This window comes from Nelumbo nucifera, chromosome 1 (assembly GCF_055504915.1).
Source record: "Nelumbo nucifera cultivar China Antique chromosome 1, China Antique-T2T, whole genome shotgun sequence".
Classification (NCBI taxonomy): domain Eukaryota; kingdom Viridiplantae; phylum Streptophyta; class Magnoliopsida; order Proteales; family Nelumbonaceae; genus Nelumbo; species Nelumbo nucifera.
The window spans coordinates 38,055,025-38,078,439 of record NC_142649.1 but is presented as its reverse complement, the minus strand read 5'-3'; the positions used below and the strand labels follow the sequence as shown (position 1 = coordinate 38,078,439).

Sequence of the window (23,415 nt, the reverse complement as noted above, 5' to 3'; positions counted from 1 at the left end):
TCCTGTTGACATTCCCATTATGTCAAAATTTATCAGCTACAAGTTGAGTCCTCCACTTAAGCAATCCAGGAAGAGCAAGCATAGGGGGTGTTTAGAAACCACCAAGGAGTGGTGGTAGCTTAGTTTTTAGGACCAATTGACTTTGGAGATTCGGTTCAGGCTGAAATATTGGCTCTTTTACAAAGAATGAGACTCGCAGTACAGCTTGGAGTTAGGGAATTGGAAATTGAAAGAGATTCACAATTAGGCATATCATGAACCAAGAAAATCAACTCAGCACCTTGGAAATGTGTATATTTTTAATAAAACACAAGTAACGAGACTTGAACTAGGTCATTTATGCTCAAAAGCAACACATTAACCATCTAGTCAATACTAACATTTATATTATAAATTAAAACAATCTATTTTATGTTTTTTCAACTCACAGTCAAACCGTTTGATCCATGACCCGGAAGGCTTTCTGGTTTTATGTCTGGTCTGAGTCTTAAAATACTAGAAACAAGTGTGAGAGGGGAGAAAGAAAAAAATCATAGCAACAACCAAAATTCACTAAACCAAACTTATATTTCATCAAATCAACTCTTCTTTTAATTGCGATTAAAAAGACTACTTACAGATCAATTTTTGTCAACTAGAAAAGAAAAACTCATAATTTTTTGTCAACAATATAAAAAAAAAGTCCTCAAATAATACTGATATCCTATCACCCAAATATTATGAAATTGGTTTAGGAATTAGAAAACTGATTTATTTCTCCATGTATTCTTTCCTTTCTTCAATATCTGCCCTCCTATAGGGATGTTTTTGGCATAATGCATACAAAACATTATTTCATGTCATCATCATCCAAGCCTTATCCCAACTATATGGGGCCTGTTTTGCCAGTTCGTTCTGTTTAATGACATATCCATTGTTAAATTATAGGCACTTAAATTTTATTGTTACCAAAATAAATCTCAGTCATCCAAGTGATGCGACAAAATTTATCTAAGCTATCCAAATAATGTACCAAAATCAACCCATAAATCTAGGCTATCACAATGGTCCCCTAAGATCAATAATTTACCATCCAAGTAACATACCAAGACTTAAAATAATCTGTCATTCAATTAATGCACAAAAACTCTAAAAAAGCTAGCCCATGTAACATACCAAGACTATAAAAATGGCATCCTAAAATCAATTAATTCATTTAACCCATCCAAATGATGCACCAAGATTTCATGTAATATAGTCCATTGAAATTATATACCAAATCAACCCAAACATCTAGGCTGTCAAAGTGGTGTCCATAAATCAATGTATCTTTTCCATCCACTGACCTTTGAAGACAAATTAATGTAATTCTGAATTCATTAGCCAGGGATCTCACTTCCCTTGTGATATGATGATATTTCCATGAGCATTGACTATGGATCTTTAATCAGTCTACTACCACCCAGAGTCCCCTTCCACCACTATATTCCAGTAACAAAGGAATCTGTCCCATCTTAGCTCCTGCAAGACACCTAGTAACTCAGCCCTTGTTGAGTCCCCAAATCATATGGGTCCTGAGATAATGGCTAGTATCTCCATAGTAATTTTAGAAGACCCCGTCCATACCAGAATCTCCACGGCTCTTGAAACAATTGATTGGAGGTAAACCTCAATTAACAGGTAAAGCTTTCTACTTCACCATATGCCAAGTGTTAGTAGCGACTTCTGATTATTTAAAAAAAAATGGTAATTCAGATTATTTAAAAAAGCATGTAATATATTTTCACAAGATCCAAGCAAATAAATAAATTTAGTGTCAAGAATTTTTCCCAGGAAATCACAGCTATAAAGTACATAGTTCATGAACAAATGAGGGGAAGAGGGAAAAGAAATGTAAAACAAATTAGAGTCTGGTTTTATATAAATGAGAAACATTTGAAATTAGATTTTCTTCTGGTCAAGAGAATGGAAATCTGTCAGCAAAATCCTTACTTGCCTGAGCATGAGAATTAAGAAAAAGCTCATCATCTTCTCGACAAAATGCCCCAATAGCTCGAACATCAACAAGATTTCCAGAATCCCGAATTTGAAGAATGTGTATTGTCTGATAGCGAATAGAAACAATAGCCAATAGATCATCATACAAGAAAACGCCCATATTATGAGCTAAATTAACAAAGTCATTGCAGAATACTTTCTCATCCAGTATAACTCCATCTTCCAATCTGATGATTACAAGGGAAATCAGGAAAAATAGCATCAGGAAGAACCATTCAAAACATACAGGAATCATTAAAATATAACTTAAAAGTTGTCCACAAAGTTATCTCAACTAATTGAGTGCATTTATTAAAACAAACCTAACGAGGTGAAACGTTATCTTTTCTATGGACGGCACTCCTTGAATGGCACCCCCAATAGCAGGTGCATCATGAATTTGTGCAGTCGAAGTAGCAAACAACCCAAATTGGTTACTCTCCACATACAAAAAGAAGTCTTTGCAAATAAGTTCATTGCTAGATGCAAGTGACACACAGTACAGCTGGGTGAAGAAGCTCTCAAACCTCTTCGCTTTTGAGGGCAGATCATGAAAATCACAATCTTCTTCCTTGCATGAAAATGAAAGCCAGGTCGGTCTATAAACTATTAGATCCTGATGGTTCCTGCTGAAACTTATGAGGTACCGACCATCATCAGTAAACTTGCGGAAAGAATGATCTGGACACTCAATATCATATATGGTGCAACTTGGGACTAAGTTCTCATAGAACTGCCTAGCACAATGAACCTGTCAGCATTGCAACTTTGACTCAGCATGTATGCATCATGTTTCTGTGTTTGAAATTGTATTTGTAAGTAATAATGGTATAAGAAGAATAAACACCACAGAACACCTCTTGGAATAATTACATTCAGATCATGTCCTTTTTATCTACAGCAGGGGACCTTTTTTTTAATAAAGAAATGGGACAATGCAAAGGGCGAAACCATTTTCTTAAATTTTGTTGACATATAGATTTTTTTTATCAGTAAAGAAGATAGTATTAATATATGAAAGAGGTTTAATATATCAGGTTGAGATATTCCAACAACCCGAGATACATAAGATTCACACTAAAGCCCAAAACAGCTGTTGTCTATTAACCCCTTGTTTTGCTAATGAATCCACCATGGAACCATCCCATTTGCAGTTCTTCTAACCCAAATGTAGGAGGTGCTTAACTTCCTTAGAGGCATTCTATTTCCCTGAAGACATGCCTGTAGATCCAAGGGACTTGGAGGATGCCTCATGCCTAAGTGATGATCAGCTTGGAATCCCCCTCTACTTCCAAGTAGCAGAAGCCAGATTGCTTTGCTAATATTAGGCCTTCTAGTAAGGCCATTAGTTCAGCTTTCAGAGAGTCTCCCACTCCAATATTTAGAGGCAAGGGAAGCCTATCTTCGAGTCCCATATTTCCTATCAAGGAAGGTCGGCATTTAGATGCCTTGCAGTACTGTAATAGATACCTTGGAGAATGTGACTATAAACACTACAAAACAACTTTCCTGTAACAGATACCTTAGCTGCCTGTTAACATTTCACTTTCTTATTTCCTGCTTTTCTTTCCTATTCTTTGTTAACATTTTTCTTTCAATTTTGTAACAAATCTAGTTCAGTGCATCTAGCAGAAAGGATGCAACAACATTTTCCCCAATACTACTGATAAAAAATAGTTGCCAAAAAACTGCTGCTGATAGATTATCTTGGTTGAAACAAAGCTACAGAATTTTAATAATAAGATGGTGAGGAAAATTTGGGGCTTCGATCCTTGTGACTGGCTTGCAATTCCAGCCAATAATACCGCAAGTGGAATTGCTTTGATTTGGAACAGTGTTGACTTCAGATTATTGGACAAAGATGTGGAGGCTTTCTCTATCCCAGTGAGGCTCCTATGGCTAGTTAACAACACAACTATGGTAATTTCAGGGGTCGACGATGGACCTTTGGCTCAAGCCTAAAAGAAGCATTTTGGGAAGATCTGGGGCAGAGTGAGAAGTAAGGTGGGATGGACCTTGGGTAATAGGGGATGATTTCAACGTGATCCCTAGACCAGACAATAAAAAGGGTTGCAAGAGATTTAACAGGGGAATGAACCTGTTTGCAACTTTTTGCAGAGTTGGGAGTTGCAGACCTGCCACTGGCTGGAGCCAAGTTCACCTAGACCAATAACCAGGCCTCCCCTTCCCTAGTAAGACTGGATAGGCTTAGTATTTCAGTAGAATGGGAGGAACTCTTTCCTAATACAAGCCAAGAGGCTTTGCTAAGAATGATGTTAGATCACATTCCAATCCTGTTGGACACAGGCAGTATAAGGTCTGGGAAACATTCTTTCCAGGAGGAGTAAAACACAATCCTTCATCATTTTGGACTGGAATCGAAGAAATTGAAACAACTAACTTACACCCTAAATACACTAATGCATCTAACATCCCATTAACCCACTAATCCATTATTCCACTAACCACTAGATACGTAACATTCCACCCCTCTTATAAAATATCTTGTCCTCAAGACCTAGGGTACACCAGGATCCTAACTTTTCCTTTTAAAGCCTCTTGTTTCTAGGGCATTTGTCAATAAGCTTAAGTTTGCATTTAATCCTTCAATAGTTTCATTAATTAAAATAATGTCATATGCAAGCAACATGCACCATGGAACTTCTTAAATATGTCTAGTCAATTTATCTATGATCAGTGCAAATAGATAAAGGCTAAGTATTGAACCTTGGTGAAAACCCATCATAACCGTAAAATCTAAAGTCTCTCCCACTGGTGTTCTAACATTGATCGTTGCCCCCTCATACATATCCTTAATTAGATCTATATACCTATTTTGAACCCCTTTCTTTTCCAAGACCCACCATATTATCTCTTTAGGAACTCTACCATAAGCCTTTTCTAGACCAATGAACACCATATAAAGATCTTTCTTCTTCTCGTTGAACTTTTCTATCAATTGTCTCAAAGGAAATATAGCTTTCATGGTTGATCTCCCTAGCATAAATTCAAATTGGTTCTTTGATACACTTGTTTCAAGTCATAATCTTTGTTCAATTATTCTCTCCCAAAGTTTCATAGTATGGCCCATGAGTTTAATCCCTCAATAGTTATTACAGCTTTGAATATCGCATCTGTTTACACCTGAAACATTTGGTGACTTTACTTCCATTTAATGGTTTCTTTTGTCCATTTCTACTTATGAATGTGTCACCATTTGCAAGAAAATAGTGAGGTACCATTGTGATTTTGAGGAATGTCTGAGTTGTAGCTCATTCTTCCATAATTGTCTTTTTGAATGCGAATGGGTTGGTGATATGGTGTTGAGTGTTGGGTGAAGGCCATCGAAAGGAAGACGATGGAGGACGAGAGAAGGTTCAGAGTAGTAGGAAGATGGAGGTCTGAGGTGTCGATCGAAGCCAAGACTTTCAAGTTCGAATAGGAAAGGATCAAAGGTGAGGATGCAATGAAAATCAGAGAGAATAACAGGGCGACTGTGTTGGTATCAAAGGAGGTCATTGTCTGGATGAAAGGTTTCATAGATGGGGCTATCAACTCTGGTAAGGTGAATGGCTGGAAAAACTCAATGTCAGTTCTAGGTAAGAAATATGTAACAGAATTGAAAAGAAACAGAAAGGGATGGTTTATCTCTGTGGTGGAGTTTTTTGGAACAAATGGAAAACAGATGCTATGTGTGCCGGAAGGGAGATTACGGAAAGGGTGGATGGATTTTGTGAAGGTGCTACAGTCTTTCCTTGTAGCCTTGGAAGTTAAGAGAGTGGATGGGGTGAAGAGAACTGGTCAAAAATCCAAAGACCAGGGTCAAAAAGTTCAGGAGGGGGCAGTTTCGATTAGTTCCTCTGGGAGTGTAGAAGTGCAAGGCCTTCCGACTGAAATGGTGATTGCTTGCGCTTCTATTCATCGAAGATTATTGGTAGGAGCAGGGAAGGATGACTGGAAGAAAAGAAGGGTGCTAGTGGCTGATAAAGGAGTGACAGATTGGAGGAGGGTTCTGAGTACAGTTGCAGGGCAGATAGGTATTGGGAGTGAAGCTATGCTGTTCCCTTTTGCAGAGACGAAAGCCGTGCTTGATGTAGGCGATCAGGAACTAAGTTTTAAAGCAGTTGTGGTGGATGGAGGTCTGATACAGGTTCAGAACTGGAGCCCAATCTGCAATGAAGTCGAAGTCCAAGATGGGTGTGTCCGGCTGAAGCTTGTAGGACTTCCATTTCACCTCTGGCGAGACTCTGTTCTTGAGCACATCGTGCAGAGTCTGGGAGGCATCTTGGTGAAAGCTGATAAACGAAATCTGGGTGCCGTGGAGTTACAGGTAGCTGGTGTAAGGCATGAGAACCTTCCGAGGTTCTTTGAAATCTGCTCGGATGAAGCCTGGTACAAGGTGTGGGTGGCTTCCGAAGTTGAACGATCATGGTGGGAAGGTGCTCCTAAGGTAGAAGATGATGAGCTGGCTGGGTGGTGGACACGTGGAGGGCAGAGGTTGGGAGATGAAAAGGTGGAGCAGATGAAAGTTATTTTTGGGGTTACTGAGCTGGTTCGGAAAAACCAAACGACAAGCAACCTAATTAAGGAAACTAATTCAAATGGGTTTGAATTAAACAAATTAATGGCGGGCTCTTCTTCTTATGCTGATGTGGCGAAGAGGCAGGATGGGTTGGGGAGCCGAAAGGTTTGGTCCGAGCCGGTGAGGTGGCGGGTGGGTCGGGCAGGGTGACGTTTGAGTCGGGACAGCATTGGAAGGGCCCACATGACAACTTAAAAGGTCACGCGGGCAGGTCGGGTGGGTGTAACACCGAAAGGAGGCTCCGCTTGAAGGACCCACGTGATAACTTAAAATGTCACGTGGGTCGGGGTATGGGGACTCTTCTTGGGCCGCTGATAGACGATGTTAATGGTCTATCATCATCCCAAGTCGCGAGAAAGGGGGGGAATGCGCGCAGCGGCGGAAAATGGAGAAGAAGTTGGATTTGCAGTGGGTTTCCCGACGAAGTCTGGAGGAGCTTAGCCCCTTGTGACGCTCCTTAGAGAGGCCGAATCCAAGATACGGTAGGGAAAGAACTGAAGAGAGGGAAGAGAAGGATGAAGGTTGGGTACAGTGCAGTGAAGGAGATGAAGAATCGGAGAACTTTTCTGTTGATGGTACTAGCGTGGGCAGTGTAAACGACGAAGGTAGTTGTGCTGGAGGTGACATGGATGGGTGGAATTTTGCAAGCTTATTTCAGGGTGAAGATTGTAATTGGTTTACTCATTCACAAGACTACAGAGTGTGAAAGGAATATCAGAAGGGGCAAACCGGGAGAACCGGGAGAACCGGAAGCAAAGCGGGAACACACCATCTAGGGGTGAACTAGGGGTAGAGTGGAAAGATCACCAGGATGACCAAAGGACAAAAGTACTTTCCAACCAACTCAGGGAGATAGATGTTTACCAACCTTTGGAACAAGAGAGGGAGGCCGGGAGCAGTCCTTTTCTAGCCTGTCCATCAGTCCCAAGTAACCAAGTGAATTTGGTTTCTGTTCCAGATTCCGTTTCTGTTCCATGTCCTGTAGCCCATGAATATGCAACCGAGCTAGTAGGCGGGCTCTCCGAGGAGGGGGAGAGGGGAAGGAAGGAAAGTGGGAAGGTGCGGGAAGGTGCGGGAAGGAAAGCATAGGAGTGAAAAAGTGTGGGAAATCATTGAAAGAGTGTTTAAGGAAGTGGAAGGAAAGTTGATCTGGAGGAGGGAAGGAGAGGAAGGAAGAGGGAAGGGGAGGAAGGAAGAGGGAAGGGGTTAGTGGAGAGGAGGGAAAGGAATGACGGTAGAGATGGAGAGGATTACGGGGAGAGAACAGGGAAGGAGGGAGGTAACAGGAGAGGGAGGATGGATGGAGAGGAAAGAACAGAGGTGGGACTAGAGGAGAGGAAGAAAGGGTAGGTGGACAGAGATGGAGGGGATTCTGTAGGAAGGGTAGGGGTGGAGAACTCGGTGAGAGAAGACATGATAGCAGAATTTGTAGGGAAGTTGGGTTATAGGTTGGAAGATTTGAATGTGTTGAAAGATAGCTTACAAAAGAGGAAGAAGGAGATCAGAACAAAGAAGAGGAGATTGAGTGAAGTAGAGAGACTGAAGAGAGATGTAGAAGGAGACAAGAAGCTCGAGGTAAAAGGAGATAGAAGGAAAGGGGGAAAGTAGTGGGTAGGTGGCAAGGGGTTTAAAAAAGAAGCGAAATGAAGATTCTTAGTTGGAATGTGAGGGGAATTGGGAGTGCAAGGAAGAGAGCGACAATAAAAGTGGTAATAAGGCGGTATGACCCAAACATTGTGTTGTTGCAAGTCTAAGAGAATGGAGTTTAATAACAAATGGGCAATGAGCGTATGGAAAGCCAGGGGGATTAGATGGGTGGTTGCTCCCTCGTGGGGTGCTTCCAGGGATTGTAACAATGTGGAAGAGGGATGTGGTTGAAGGTTTGGAGGAGTTGATCAGAAAGTACTCGGTTTCCATGAAGTTTAAGCAACAAGAGGATGATTATATGTGGGTGCTCACAAATGTATACAGATCGAATGACTACAGAGAGAGAAAGGAGTTGTGGGAGGAATTGGCTGATGTTAGAGGGTTGTGAGATGGGCCCTGGTGCATGTGTGGGGATTTCAATGTGATCAGATTCTCGGAGGAATCCAATAAGGTTAATCAGAGGGTGACAAAAAGCATGAGGAAGTTTAATAGTTTTGTGGATGCCTTTGAGCTTAAAGAGATTCCCCTAGCCCATAAGACATTTACATGGTCAAATCTCCAATCTAAACCCATTTGCTCTAAACTGGATAGATTCCTGTTCTCTTTGGATTGGGAAGAACATTGGGGAACCTTGGCTTCTAGAGCTCTCCCAAGGGTGACCTCAGATCATTGGTCCATAGTGTTATGTAAGGAGGAAAGAAGGTGGGGAGGTCCTACCCCCTTTAGATTTGAAAATGTGGTTACTTCATCCAGGGTTTACTAACAAAGTGAGGGAGTGGTGGTATGAGTGTAACCCATTGGTGGAATGGGAGGGGATGAGATTCCATAAGAAACTACAATTCTTGAAAGCAAAAATCAAGGAGTGGAACTTGGTGGAGTTTGGGAGGATAGAAGAAAGAATGAGAGATCTAATGGATAAAATTGAAAGCCTTGACTCTAAAGAAGAAATGGGAGAATTTGAAGAGGAAAACAATGAACTCAGGAGAGATTTGAGAAGACAATTAGAGGACAGCCTACACAAGGAGGAAATTAGTTGGAGGCAAAAATGAAGGGATGAGAGATCCATCATATGAATAGCCGAACCCTGCAGGAAGGTAGGGCGCAATTTCAAAAATTTCACTCTCCCATGTGGGAATCATATTCTCTGTTTTAGAAAAACTGCATTTTTCAATGATCAATCTTGAACCAAGAACCGAACTAGATCTAAAACCAAAAGGTAGGAGAGGGAGATACCAAATACGGAGAAATAATAACTCCCAATGAAGGTGTTCACGCCCAAGGAGATCTCTAAAGACTCCTCCCACTGAAGATGACACAGTGTAGGGTGGAGAAAAATTAGCAGGTGGTTCTTCACAAGAACCGAATCCTTCAGCAAGAATTCAATGGAGGGTATGTGAGCACGACTTCAAATCAGTTTTTCTCCAAAAACTGATATCAAGAACACTTCTTGATCGCTCCTACTGGTGGAGAACGAACTGGCAATGGCGGCAGCAGCAGGAGAAGACAAGAGCAGAAGATGGCGCAGTCTTACTGTTGCTTCCTTTCTCTCTTGTATCTGAGATCAGATAGAGTGAATGGATGTTCGCCCTCCTCCTCCCTTTATAGCCTTAAAGGGAACAACTAATCTCATTAGGAGTTTCCTAATTCAAATCCTTATTTGAATCTGGATTCTCTTTAAGAGATAAGGATAAACCCTTATCTTATCTACAGATCAGCATCAGCCCTCCTAATCTAATTAGGAGTTTCCTAATCCAAATCATTATTTGGATCTGGACTCTCTGAGTGGATAGGGATAACTCCATATCCTATCTGTTGATCTAAATCCCAGAACCGCCCCTCTTTAAATCAAATTAAACTAGTTCGATTTGGGCTTTAGGCCCATTAAGTCCATGTGCTCACTATAACCTTCCAAACTGCTGCCCAGTTGGGTATCCTTGTATGGCGTGGGACCCAAACATTGATCTACACATCAGCCACATGGGTTCAGCCCAACCTCTGTTACAAGGCCTGGCCGAATTCACTGTATGGGACAGTGAACCCCTGAGCCCATCACCATGGGCTCTTAATGGGCCCAACACTTACACTAAGTGGTCCTTGGGTCAAGCCACCTAATAAAAACCCAAGGACAGTGGACAGATGCAAGATTAGCCCATCAGGTATTACCCTCAATGGTCTTACACTTAACCTCTCAGCCCATAATGATCAAACACTGCCCGACAAGAGAGGACGTCTCCCTCGGCTACAAGGAACAATGTTGCACTCTCTACTCACATGGATTCCGATAATTAAAACATTTTGCAAACATTTTGAAACCATAATATATATGTATATCTTTATATAAATATATTTTGCAAAACAAATTTCAACGATTGAAATCGGTTGCCGGCAGCTTTGGTTTCCATCAGAGAGAGTGCATCCCTGATCATTCACTTTGTCCGACAAAAGGGTTGATCCTGTCACTATGATCACCCACTTAAATGAATTCTCGGACTATCCCAACATACCCAGGTTTTGACCCCCTCTAAGGATCTCACTGATTGGCATATCAAAGGCATCCCAATCTGACACACAGTGCAGTATCATAATCGAGTCTAGGGGTCAGGTGTAACATTCTAGTTTTGCCCATCAATTTCCAAGGTCCAGGGCAATACTGGAATGCTGGTCCGGTTCAAGGTTTCAAGAAAACCCACACTGCATGTACCTCAGGTCTCACCCTGGCAGCTAAGACAAGTCACCCCAACCAACTTGGCACCACATCAGTGTCAACCTTGATAGGATAAATCTCCCCAGATCTATCCAACGGCTGTGAAGATTCTAAACTAACACGAGTCTCATATGTGTCCAGCTTAAAGGTATTACACAGAAACACACCATAATAACATGAATCCAATATGTACTTTATTCATTTACAATAAATGTCATAATGTACATCATTCTGATTGGAGCTAAGGGCATACACTGTCTAACAAAAAATCTCGATGTAAATGGCTGCAAGAGGGAAACAAAAACACTAGGTATTTCCACTCTCTAGCAGATGGCAGGAGAAGGAAGAACTTTATCTCCAAATTGGTAGTAGATGGAGTTGAGTTAATACAACAAGAGGAGATAGTCGGGGTCTGTGTGGAGCACTTCAAATCTATTCTAAGAAGGCCTGTGAGTAGAAGGGTGTGGGTAGAAGGATTGGATTGGCCAGATGTAGGGGTGGAGAACATGAGAAGGTTGGAAAGAAGCTTTAATTTGGAAGAGATCAAGAAGGTTGTGTTTTTCTATGGATAGAACAAAAGCTCCAGGGCCGGGTGGGTTCACAATGGCTTTTTATCAAAATTGTTGGGATATTTTGAAAGATGATCTTTTGCGGGTGTTTGAAGAGTTTTTCAGGAGAGGAATTGTCAATCCGGGTGTAAACTCTACATTTATAGCCTTAATTCCAAAAAAGAAAGATGCATCCCACCCCAAGGATTTTAGGCCAATTAGCTTGGTTAATAGGTTGTATAAGATCATTGCAAAAGTGTTGTCTTTGAGGCTGAATGAGGTATTGCCATATATCACTGCACACTATCAATGAGCTTTTGTGAGTGGAAGACAAATTACTAATCAGATTTTAATTGCTAATGAGAGTGTGAAGAACTTTAAGAGGGATAAGAAGGGAGTGGAATTCCGGTACCAGTTTTCTCCATGGAAAACCATTCATGACTTGCTACCAGTTTTCTCCCCTAATATCAGGTATGATTTGAATTCCGGTAACTCCATAAAATTTTGGGAACAAACCTGGGTGGGGAGTGCCCCTCTAAAGGATCAGTTTCTTTCTTTGTATGCTCTTTCTGATTTGAAAAATGAGTCAATCTCGTCTTTCACCACCCCGTCCACTTCCACTTCTAGGATTGGGTGGAACTTAGGTCTAAGAAGGGATTTGAGGGACTCAGACTTCAACAGTATTAAGAGCCTTATTACACTTCTTGATAACGTTGTCTTAGACCCCACTAGGGTGGATTCTAGAATTTGGACACCTACCCCCAGTGGCATCTTTTCTTGTGCTTCTTTCTTCAAAGTCTTAAGTCAGTCCACCAGTCCTACTTTCCCCCCTTTCCCAGTTGATGAGGTTTGGTGCAGAGCAATACCTCCTAGGGTTGATAGTTTTAATTTTTGTTGGGAAGCCTATCTAGAAAGAATCAACACTGGTGATCTACTCCAAAAGAAGAGACCCAATACTTGCTTGTCACCTCATTGGTGTGTTCTATGTAAAGCGGATGGGGAGACTGGTTTTCACCTTCTAGTGTCTTGCCATTTTGCGAGGTCAATTTGGGATTGGGCTTTCTCCCTATTTAGATGCAGTTGGAATCCTCCATCAGACTTGCAGGGCCTTTTTTCCCCTTCTTTTTTCAGGTGGCGGATAAAAAGGGGAAGGACTATGTGGAGAGAACTACGGGCTGCAGTATGTTGGACACTTTGGGAAGAAAGAAACTCCAGGATATTCTCAGAAGCTGAGAGAGGAGCAGCAGATCTGAAGGCTATCATACATATTAGGGCTGTACAGTGGCTGAAATCTTTGGAGCTATTCACAGATTACATTTTGGATGACAAGTTGAGGAAGTGGGGTGAAATTGCAAATTGCACACAGACCAAATCAGTAATGAGTGTGGCTTGGACCCCTCCACCTGGTGGATTATTGAAATTAAACTTTGATGGGTGTAGTAGGGGAAATCTGGGACAATCAGGGATTGGGGGTGTTTTTAGGGATGAGAATGGGGTCATTTCTGCCATGTTCTCAAGCCCAATTGGAGTGGGTGACTCCCTTAGAGCTGAGATCTTTGCAGTTATGGAAGGAGTCTGGAAAGCCAAGGAGTTGAACATCAGGAAACTCATAATTGAAGGGGATTCAGAGGTGGTGATAGGGTGGCTGATTAAAGATAACGATGGCTTATGGAAGTACAACAATGAGAGGAGGAAATTCAAGTGGCTGGTGCGGGAGATGGAAGTTAAGATATGTTGGGTTAAAAGATCGACTAATTCCCTAGCTAACGGTTTAGCTAAACAAGGGGCAGAAAGGGATTCACTGTTTTGGGCTAACCTGTAACTCTAGTGTTTTTTCCTTTTTTTTCCTTTTCTTGAGGTTCTTTGTTGCTCTTGAAAGATAAGTGTGTTTGTCTTCCTCTTGTAAATCTTCTATTGATGATTTAATGAAAGTGTTATTGATCATATATATATATACATATATCATATGTTCTTAAATATTGGCACCATACTACTATTTCTCCAATCATCAGACATCCTCTTTTCTTTTACTATCTTATTAAATATCTTAGTTAGCCATAACAAACCTACCTCTCCCATACCTTTCCACACTTACATTGGAATCCCATCAGGCCCTAATGTCTCTCCCTTCTACATCTTATTCAGTATATCTTGTACTTCAGTAGGTCTAACTTTACAAAAGTACGAATTATTTTTAAAACTATTAGTACTTCTATCTCCCATACCTTTCCACACTTACATTGGAATCCCATCAGGCCCTAATGTCTCTCCCTTCTACATCTTATTCAGTATATCTTGTACTTCAGTAGGTCTAACTCTACAAAAGTACAAATTATTTTTAAAACTATTAGTACTTCTAGCTTCTCCTCCATTAGCACCCTATTCCTATTGTTCATTAAATAATTTGTCAAAATAGTTTTTCTATCTTTGTTTGATTTCCTCATCTTTTACCAAGAATCTTTGATCTTCATCTTTAATGCACGTAACATGGTTCAAATCTTTGTCTTTCCTTTCTCTCAACTTTACTAGGCTTTTTTTTAAATAAAAATAAATTCATTAAAAACAAAAAAGAGAGTACAATAGGAAGGTGATGAGAAATCACCCAAGAAAAGAAAGAAACTAACTAACAAAAGCCAACTCACACAACCAAAAAAAATAACCAATCAAAAAACACTCCTATAGACAAAAGCAAAAAAACAAAAGCCTCCCTAACTCAAAAACACATCAGTCTTCCCTTCAAATGCTTCATCCAACCCATCTCCTTCCTCGTTCCATGCCTCTCCTCCTTCCCCAAAATAACACTTCTTCATCCCTTCTTCTTTGATGTTCCTCTCAAACACTTCAAATGCTTTCCTTGCGAACTCCTCTCCACCCCAAAAGAACAAATTTAGACACTTACCAACCCTAACATTCGTACTAGACAAACTCACAAAATCCACTTTTCCTCCCTCCTCCTTAGCATAATAGCACCTAAAGGAGATTCAACAAAACTCATTCCCGCAATGCACCCTCCTTCCTTTTCTATTTCCTCCAACCTCGTATGTAACTCAACAACCTTCTCTGAAACTTCAGATGCCTATGTCTCCATACCTTCAAAAACTTGAGATTCATGACCACTGCCAATCTAACCCTCAAAAACCTTTGCTTTACATTTTGCTCCTTTTCTCTTATAAATTCTTTTGTATTGATTTTAGGCCCAGCTCCAGCCAAACCATCTTTCAATGTCGAGAAAATTTTGGTGACATGAACGAGATGGAGCTTGCTTGTACCTCGATCCTTCTTCAAAACCTCCACACCATCGGCAGGCGGCAACTCCTTCCTTGATTACAGGTTTCCTTCTCCTTCCCAGGTTAAAAGCTATCTCTCCGACAATCACTTCAAACCAAACAAAATCCTCACTATCCTCTAAGTTGCACCTAGTACCTGTATTTGCTTCCTCCTAAAGATGGCAACACTCTTCCGGCTTTCTACCATCATCCCCTTCACTCCTTCTCAACATTTCCTTCCCCTTAAATAGCTTCCTCCTCCTAAACTACCCTCTTTTTCCTATTTCCTTTCCCCAACGTTTTCAGTTAAATGCTCAGCCTTTAGATCAATCTTCTCCACAACCACCTCAAAGAAACCATTGCTCTGCTTACGTGCACCTAGACCAACAAGGGACTCAAAGGAAACAAGACTTTGCCCTTGAGCATCACCTATGCAAGGAGTCACAATCTTCAAACACAACCTCTTCCTTTTGGACCTGTCGTGTTTTGCAACCAACCAAACCCATTCTTCTTCCTCACTTCTTTTGAGATGAAAAGAAACAAATCCTTCTCTTGACCTGACTTTAAAACCTCTGTTATATCTAACCTTCAACCTATTCAACCGGCCACCCCTAATCCCAGGCTCCACCACTAATTTTGAATGGATCCCTACATGCATCTTCACACTCGAGAAACCAAAAAAAACCCTTTAGTGACCCTTCCACTCTCAGCACCTAACCAACCCCTTCTTTCCTCAAAACTCCTTGCCTCCCCTCCATTGGTCTTTGGGGAAAAATCATCTCCAGCATTCCTCAAGACTTCCAACTGTAAAATTACCTCCCTATCCTTGCCACTTAGCCTTCTTTCTTCTTCCTCTTAACAACCACTCACCTTCCTAACTCTGTCAAACCTTTGTTTAATAGCAAAATTTTCAAATTTTGAACACCCCTCAAATAGAGAAAAAGTTGGATCCACTCCAGTGTTTTAACCTCCAGGCAAGGCGCTCCCAAAACGCCCTGAGGTGTTATGCCAGAGGCACTGACACCTCTGAGGCGTACGCTTTTCATGAGGCATGCTAGAGGCGTACACCTCATGCACATCTTATATAAAAAGACATGAAAAAAAAATAGAAAAAAAGGAAAGGAAAAGAAAGGGAAGGAAAGAAAAGAAAAGGAAAGGGAAGGGAAGATTTTTACTCTTCTTAATGTTATGCATCTAATCAACTCGTGTTATGCATCTTTATTCTTATTAAAATAAAAGATTTTTATTTGCATTACAGATGGGTGAAGAGGACTGCTAATTCATTTGCTGATGGGTTAGCCAAGCAAGGGGTGAATAGGGAATCTATTTTTTGGGCTAACTTTTGACTTTCTTCCATTGTATTCTGTTGGTGGGGAGTTAAGACATTTTATCTCCCCCTTTTGTACCTTAAGTTTCACATAGTTTCATATCATTAATAAAGTTTATTGTTACTGATAAAAAAAGGATTTTTATTCTTTTATTAATAATATAAAAGATTTTTATTAAAAATAAAGAAAAATTGAGATCCCCCCCTATTCTTCATCCTCCTCCTAACCCCGCTCCTCTTAAGGAGGCCTACGCCTCCTTGTGTTCGGGAGGCTTACGCCTCTTGTGTTCTGAACTACGCCTCACGCCTCTAGGTAGTGGAATGCTTCGCGTCACGTCTCCACATTTTAAAACATTGATCCACTCCTTCAACTACAATTCTTAATTCATACTTTTCTCCAATGAATAAAAGTTCGATAAACTTCAAAATCGATTGAATATATTCTACTTTGATCAGGATTCTTGCAAATTGCAACTAAAACCATCTATTCCTAAAGTCATATCATTTGAACCTTCTATAAGCATCCCCAACAACACGAAAAGTTTGAACGCACCAAGCATGTAACGGAATGCAGAAAACATCAATCCAAAAAACTTTTTCTTCAGCTCTCCTCTAATTAAACCAACCGTTGGGATGTCTTCCTTCATCTTGAACATAAACAGGAATAACCATGCATTAAGCTTTCTCACGTCAATGAAACTGAAGCTTCATCATTCAGTCTTTTCCCACCTAAACACATCATCTTCATCTGGAAAAGAGTTGATAAATCTACCAACCAAACATGTTTCCAAAATCTTTTTTCCAAACTAGCAAGAAGAATGCTAAAATTTTCTGAAGAAAGACCTACACGTTCTTTTTTCTCCCTCTTTAGTGCCTAATTTATGGTAAAGCTCATCATAAGCCTAATTTAGCTTCATTCACTTTCTTTTTAACTTCCTTTCTTATAATTTTATATCTTTCCCAATTTTCTTCATGTTTAGCTTGTTTCCATTCTTTGTAACATGCTCGATTTAATCTGATTATATTTTTTATAATCATAATCTGATTATATTTTTTATAATCATAATCTGATTATATTTTTTATAATCATGATCTGATTATATTTTGAACCTCTTTTGCTACTTTCTTTAAATTCTCCTAAGACCTCCTTTGCTACTTTCTTTATGTTATTTGCCATTTCAAAACAGATATTATTAATCTTTCCATCTAAATTGCAATTCCCTTCTATTATCAATTTGTTTCTAAATTGAACTAGCTTTTCTCCTTTTAGGTTTTCCCACCTATTTTCTTCCCTGTTTCTCTTCCATTTCCTAATGTGCCCATTTTTTTTTTATAAGAAGTTACAAAAAGAGGGTGATAAGACAGCAACCGAGAACAAAGAAAACCAAACAAAACAAAAGAGCCACCTGTCAAAATAGATAACAGGCTCTGCATTCCATATTTGATATCCCAGGACCTCTCCTAACCTACTCCCAAAGTCCTTTTTTAATTGACTGAATTCATGGAGAATCAGCACCCATTCTACCACTGATCTGCCCACAGCCGCAACCATCTTCTCCATGCTGCAAGCCTTGTCTTCGAAATCCCTCCTGTTTCTTTCCTTCTACCACCAGTGTTAAGATCTGTATATACTGGCCACATGCTAGAACAAGACACTAGAACCACACATTGGGAGCATCTCCCATGAATGGCAACATACAAGTATGAGAGTTGTTCCTAATGTGCGGCTGTAGTGTCTTGTGGCCAGCATATTGAGGTCAGCAGATCCAAACTCTGAAATGAACATCTACATTTTAAAAAAAAGTGACTCCATATCCTTCAAAGGTGTCACCATGATTGGGATTAATTCACATCTTTGAGAATCATATCAAACAATGAACCTTCCACAATGACGGGTTCAGCACTGAAAGAGTGGGAAGCAACAATGAGCCTTCCACAATGTTGAAGAATGGTTGCAAGAAGTCCAGGTTATTGCTTGAGAATTTGAAGCTGCACCTCGTGGCTTTCCACCAGAAAGTTGATCTTCTAGTTTACCTCATTCCAATAGCTCCTTTGTCACCTCCCACAACCAAATGGTCATCTACTCTGATACCATCTGATACGTGCTTTCTTATGCTAATAAAACATAATAAGAAACTAAGAGAAAGGGGTGTTTGGCCTCCTAAAATAGTATCTTTCATAATTCATAACTCCACTCCAAGAAACCGAAACAACTAGCATTTAAGCATCTGGTACGTGCTTTCTTAAGCTAAAAGCGAAAAAAAAATGAAAGTTCAGAAAAAAAGAGAGGGGAAGAGGGAGGAGGAAAGACCACTTCGAGGGGAAGAAAATCCACTATCAGACCATAATTCCACATAACAGAGCATTAACCTAGTAACCCACCAACCACAAACTACCAATTCGTTAATCCACTAGCCAGATTAACATGAAAACAAGCAGGAAACCGTCACCTCTTACTCACACGCCCCCACCACATCACCAATAAATAAAAGAGCATAAACAGAAGAAGAAAAGGAAAAATGAGAAAAATAACATACACTGGTACCGGGAGCAGGTGTTCGAATCTGACGCTCGAAAATCCTCGAAACGATGTTGCTGCTCCTGAACATCAGTACGGGCGCGAAACCCCAATAGCTCTTCCACTTCGTGTCCGGATGGATTTGGAAACGAAATAACCTTCTTGGCTAAAATGCGCATGCCTCTTCGACATAAACAGAAGTAGCTGTCGGATCGTGTACCACACCATCAAAATGAAACAACCAAAAAATAAAATAAAAGCTACAATTAGTTTTTCTAAGAGCAAAGCTAAAGAGGAACTCAGGAAAGAGGCACGCTAACTCCGAAGCACACCACTACACCGCAGCAGATACCGTTCTATCACTCTAATGCGATCTTTTCAATCTCCGTGACCCTCCTCCTTTCTGGTTTCTTTTATTTTAGGTTGGAACGTTACCCCTGTATCCACCTTTAATTCTCGCCGAAATTAACAGGCACCTCTCTTCCGAGTTAAATAGCAACAGGCGTGGAAAACGGATTTCACCCAACCCTGCGTACGACCATGAAGACGGGAGAATTAACTCGCTTCGTCTCCGTCACTCCTTGGTTTTTTACAAGAGAAATAAATAGCTTAACCCCACAAATCAGAGTTCGTCTGTAGATTGTTGTAGCGGGAAATCGGATTTAGTCACTTTCCAGCCATGCATTCAGAATATTTCAAAAATTCCACTTTAGTACCCTGAATTTTGGGACAGTGTCAAGTTACTACCTGAGCTTTCAAATGTATCCCTACAGTATTCAAACTTTTAAAAAGTGTCAATTTCGTATAAAACCGTCAATGGACGTTAAGTATCATATATAAGGGAAAAATATGCCCTTCACCTATCATATAATTTTCATATGATTAGTATCCGATCTCTAACCAATAACCACCTCGATATCAATACAAACGGCACTAAAATGTCTCTTATTGCGACGAGAAGAGGTGCCGACAAGAGTAGAAATGATGCTACCACCGTCAACATGAAGAAAATCGTCTGAATGCCTCTTTGAATTCTCTCCAGATTCCCTTTTCCTGCAATCATGCTCGGAATCATCATCCAACACCTCCGGATGAATTCTCTCCAGATTACCTTTTTCCTACGAGCCATGCTCCATGCATTCTGCCTTGGATGTAAATAGTGATTTGACTAAACAAATGGTGGGCTCAATAACACTTGATTCAAACGTGATGAAATCTTCGGTTCAAAGTGATTGCAAAAAAAATACTATAGCCAATGCAATTCGAAGGATTTGTTTTAGAAAGATCAAAAAACGTAGATGTAGAAGATGAGATTGCACATGCACACATCTTACATAAATCAGGTCTGATAGGATCAAAATCAGGTCTAAGTTTGAATTTCCTGTTGTGAGTATGGTGACGAGGCTAGGTAGACCCAGCCTTAGTTAAGCACTCATTATACATTGATCCCAAACACAAGCCAATCAAGCAACCCAACAAGACTTTAAGCCAGAGGTAGCAGTGAAAATTAAAGAAGAAACAAAGAAACTCCTGAAACTGGGCTTCATCAAACCCATCGCACATCCCAAATGGCTAGCAAATATTGTACTTGCCAAAAAGAAAAACGACCAACTAAGGTGTTGTGTTGACTTCTGAGATCTCAATAAAGTTTGATCGAAAGATGAGTTCCCTCTACTTAATATGGAGATTTTGATAAATGGTACAACAGGAAACGAGCTCTTCTCTTTCCTAGATGCATACAGCGGTTACAATCAAACCTATATGGACCCCATAGGCGTGCCTCAAACGACATTTCGAACTCCATTAGGGATTTTCTATTACGAGATAATGCTCTTTGGGATAAAGAATGTTCGAGCTACCTACTAGAGAGCCATGACATGTATCTTCCACGACATGATGCACAAAGAGATAGAATGTTATGCAGATGACATAGTTGTCAAATCCAAGAAGGAAAGTCACACAAAAGTCCTTAGGAAAGTATTTACGAGATGCAAGTGTAAGTACATGTGGTTCCCTACATCTGTAATTGCGATGAAGGCATCAAACCAGAACGATGGAAGCACCTATGATGACATGGAAGCCACCAAGGGCCTGTGATAAGCCCACATCCCATCCCTACTTTGTGATGAGCTTGAAGCCATCACGGACCTGTAGTGGACTAAAGGACCACTGCACAACTGCAACGAGCCAAAATCACTCATGAGACGACACCTAGCAAACTAAGCAAAATACGTCAAACTAGCTTTGACGTCATCCACACCACGTCGATATAGGAGACCTGTGAGGGGAAGTAGTGCACGTGTATCATGAGAATCCTTGGACGAAAGGAAATTTTGTCCTAGGAAGATCTCATGTGACACTTGGTGAACTCCTAGTAGTGTCCTCCTAACAACTAACATCGAATCGAAGATCCCTTTTCCTAATGGGAATCAAACATCTTTTGGCTCCTTCTCTTTAGGGCATTGAAGCCTCCCCTTGTAAAAAGAGGAATAAAATGTGATTATCACACAATTTTGTCTATTTTGAGACCCTTGTCTACCTTTTAGCCTTACCACCCCACTTATAGCAGGGAATTCAACCTAAGATTGAGCCCATTAAAGTGCATGTTTGGAGTCTGGTTAGGCAAATTCCTTGGTTATAGAGGCGATTAGTTTGGCATTCATCCTGATGACAACAAGGTCAAGGCCATTTTGGATCCCATTACCCAAGAATGAACCGCAACTCAAAACCTTTTTTAGGAAAAGTGTCATACCTTTGGAGATTCACCCTGGGATTGGCAACAATTGCATCTCCCCTCCTCAAACTAACTAAGAAATCTAGAGTTCAAATGGTCAAAGCAACACAAGTAGGCATTCGAGTAGTTAATGCAAGCATTAGCCAAGGCTCCCACTATGTCGCCCTCACAAAGCGGTTGAGAGTTTAAACTCTACATCGCATCTAACTCAGTAGTTGTAGGATGCCTACTAGCCCAAGAGAGCGAGGAAAAACAAAAACGTCTGATTTATTATGCTCAATGTTTAAAGTATTGGGAACGTAAGGTGTATCGAAAAGACAATTTTAAGAGATGTATTGGGATACACTTTGGATACGTATGGATATGGACGAAAAATCAAAATATGCATAAATATGATTAAAAACGCAAATAAATCCTAAAAAATATATTAATAACGATAGTTACAAGTTTTAGATGATTTTGTAAATAAGTTATTTAAAAATAAAAAAATTATAATTTAATGGTCTATATAAAATTCGAGATATTGAGACACAGTTAGTAACTATTGACAAATGATGGAATAACTAAAACGTGAAAAAAAAACAAAAAAAAACTAAAATGTATATTGATATACATTAGTTTTAAAATAATCAATATATTTTATCTTAATATTTATTAATACATAAATTTTAAAAATTAATTCTAACATTTATTAATAAGCATATACTAAGAAAGTAAGAAAATTTACTTAAACACAAAAATGCATAAACTTATAGCAAGCAAGTGGGCATGGCTTAGTGGTGAACCTCTAGTTCTTAAAGCCTAATGGCTAGGGTTCAAATCTTTCTATTGCTAATTTGTAGTTTTATACTAACAAAACGATTTTAATGAGAAAGAGGGTTATTAATTAACGAAATTAATGAGAAGAGAATTCCAATTAGGCGCTTCAGAACCATATCGACCAATATAGACCCGAAACAGTCTAATACAAACCGATACATACGAAAAGGAATGCTAGAGATAATTTCTATGCGTTCCGTGTATCGAACTTGTACCAGAACGATACGTATCGGCCGATATGTTGTGAAATTTTGAACCTTGATTACGCTAGTAGGACACTTAAGTGGGTAGAAAAGAATTATTTCCATATGGAAGAACAATGCCCAGCCCTAGTGTTTGTTGTCCAAAAATTTAGGCATTACATTCTTGGACAGAAAGTGGTACTTGTAGCGAGAAGTGATCCCATCCGATTGTAGCGAGAAGCTCAAACTAAGACATGACCACCACATCCCTGGGGGGTTGCCTAGGCAGTATTGTAGAAACCCTATCCTCGTGCTCTTCCCTGGGGGGTTGTTCTAACAAAACTTCAAAAGCCCCCTGTTTGCACTTTGTTCCAGGAGAATGCTCTGCAACCATAGCTGAAGGCCTCCACCCTTGACCATCCTCGGTCTTGCCCACCAGACTATCGAGTGGCTGCTCTGATACCACAATAGAGGGACTATGCTCCTGCCCACTTTCACTCATCGGACTCCTGGGGGGCTGCCCCAACACCAGAACAAAAGGCCTTTAGTCTTTCTCACCATCACCCACCAAACCACCAGATGGCTGTTGTGACACCATAACAGATGATTGTTGCTACTAATCGCCTTTAGTCTTGCCCACCAACTCACTAGGGGGCTGCTCCGCCACCACCTAAGATGATTCACACCCTTCCTCATGATCATTGGGCATAAAATCACCAATGACACCCTTCCCATCAACACACGTCCCGACACCTCCATCCTCCAGGTTAACAGAACATTGCTCCAGTGACTTATGCCCCTAGATAGGGGGCTATAGGGATTTCAATTCTTCTATTAAATTCCAAATCACAGGCATCTCAGATACATCATCCATGTTTACATCGCAAACCCCCTACGACAAAGCAAGTAAGGTTTGATTAGAACAAGTAAATGCAGCATACTAAAAGACCAAGTAAACAATTCAACCACACATACCACCTCATCCACAATACCCTCAGATGGGACTTGTAGGATCTCAACCTCGGGGTGAACTTCCCTTGCATCCACCTGCTTCAACACAAGTGACTACAAT

General features: G+C 40.3%; 1 protein-coding gene across 4 annotated transcripts in view; it reads right to left on the bottom strand.

Moving 5' to 3' along the window:
• The window catches only part of DET1 (light-mediated development protein 1 / deetiolated1 (DET1)), a 70,931-nt gene extending 51,686 nt beyond the window's left edge, over positions 1–19,245 (bottom strand). Inside the window, exons 1-4 of one of the 4 annotated variants that reach the window (XM_010248010.3) lie at positions 18,941–19,245; positions 18,628–18,812; positions 2,340–2,767; positions 1,976–2,204 (exon numbers count right to left, since the gene is read on the bottom strand). In XM_010248010.3, coding sequence (XP_010246312.1) covers positions 1,976–2,204; positions 2,340–2,767; positions 18,628–18,699 — 729 coding nt within the window. In that variant the 5' untranslated portion in view covers positions 18,700–18,812; positions 18,941–19,245. Of the gene's footprint in view, positions 1–1,975; positions 2,205–2,339; positions 2,768–18,627 lie in introns of all 4 variants that reach the window. The other 3 variants (XM_010248012.2, XM_010248011.2, XM_010248013.3) reach the window with 3 other exon arrangements.
• Between the last annotated feature and the right edge of the window lie 4,170 nt (positions 19,246–23,415).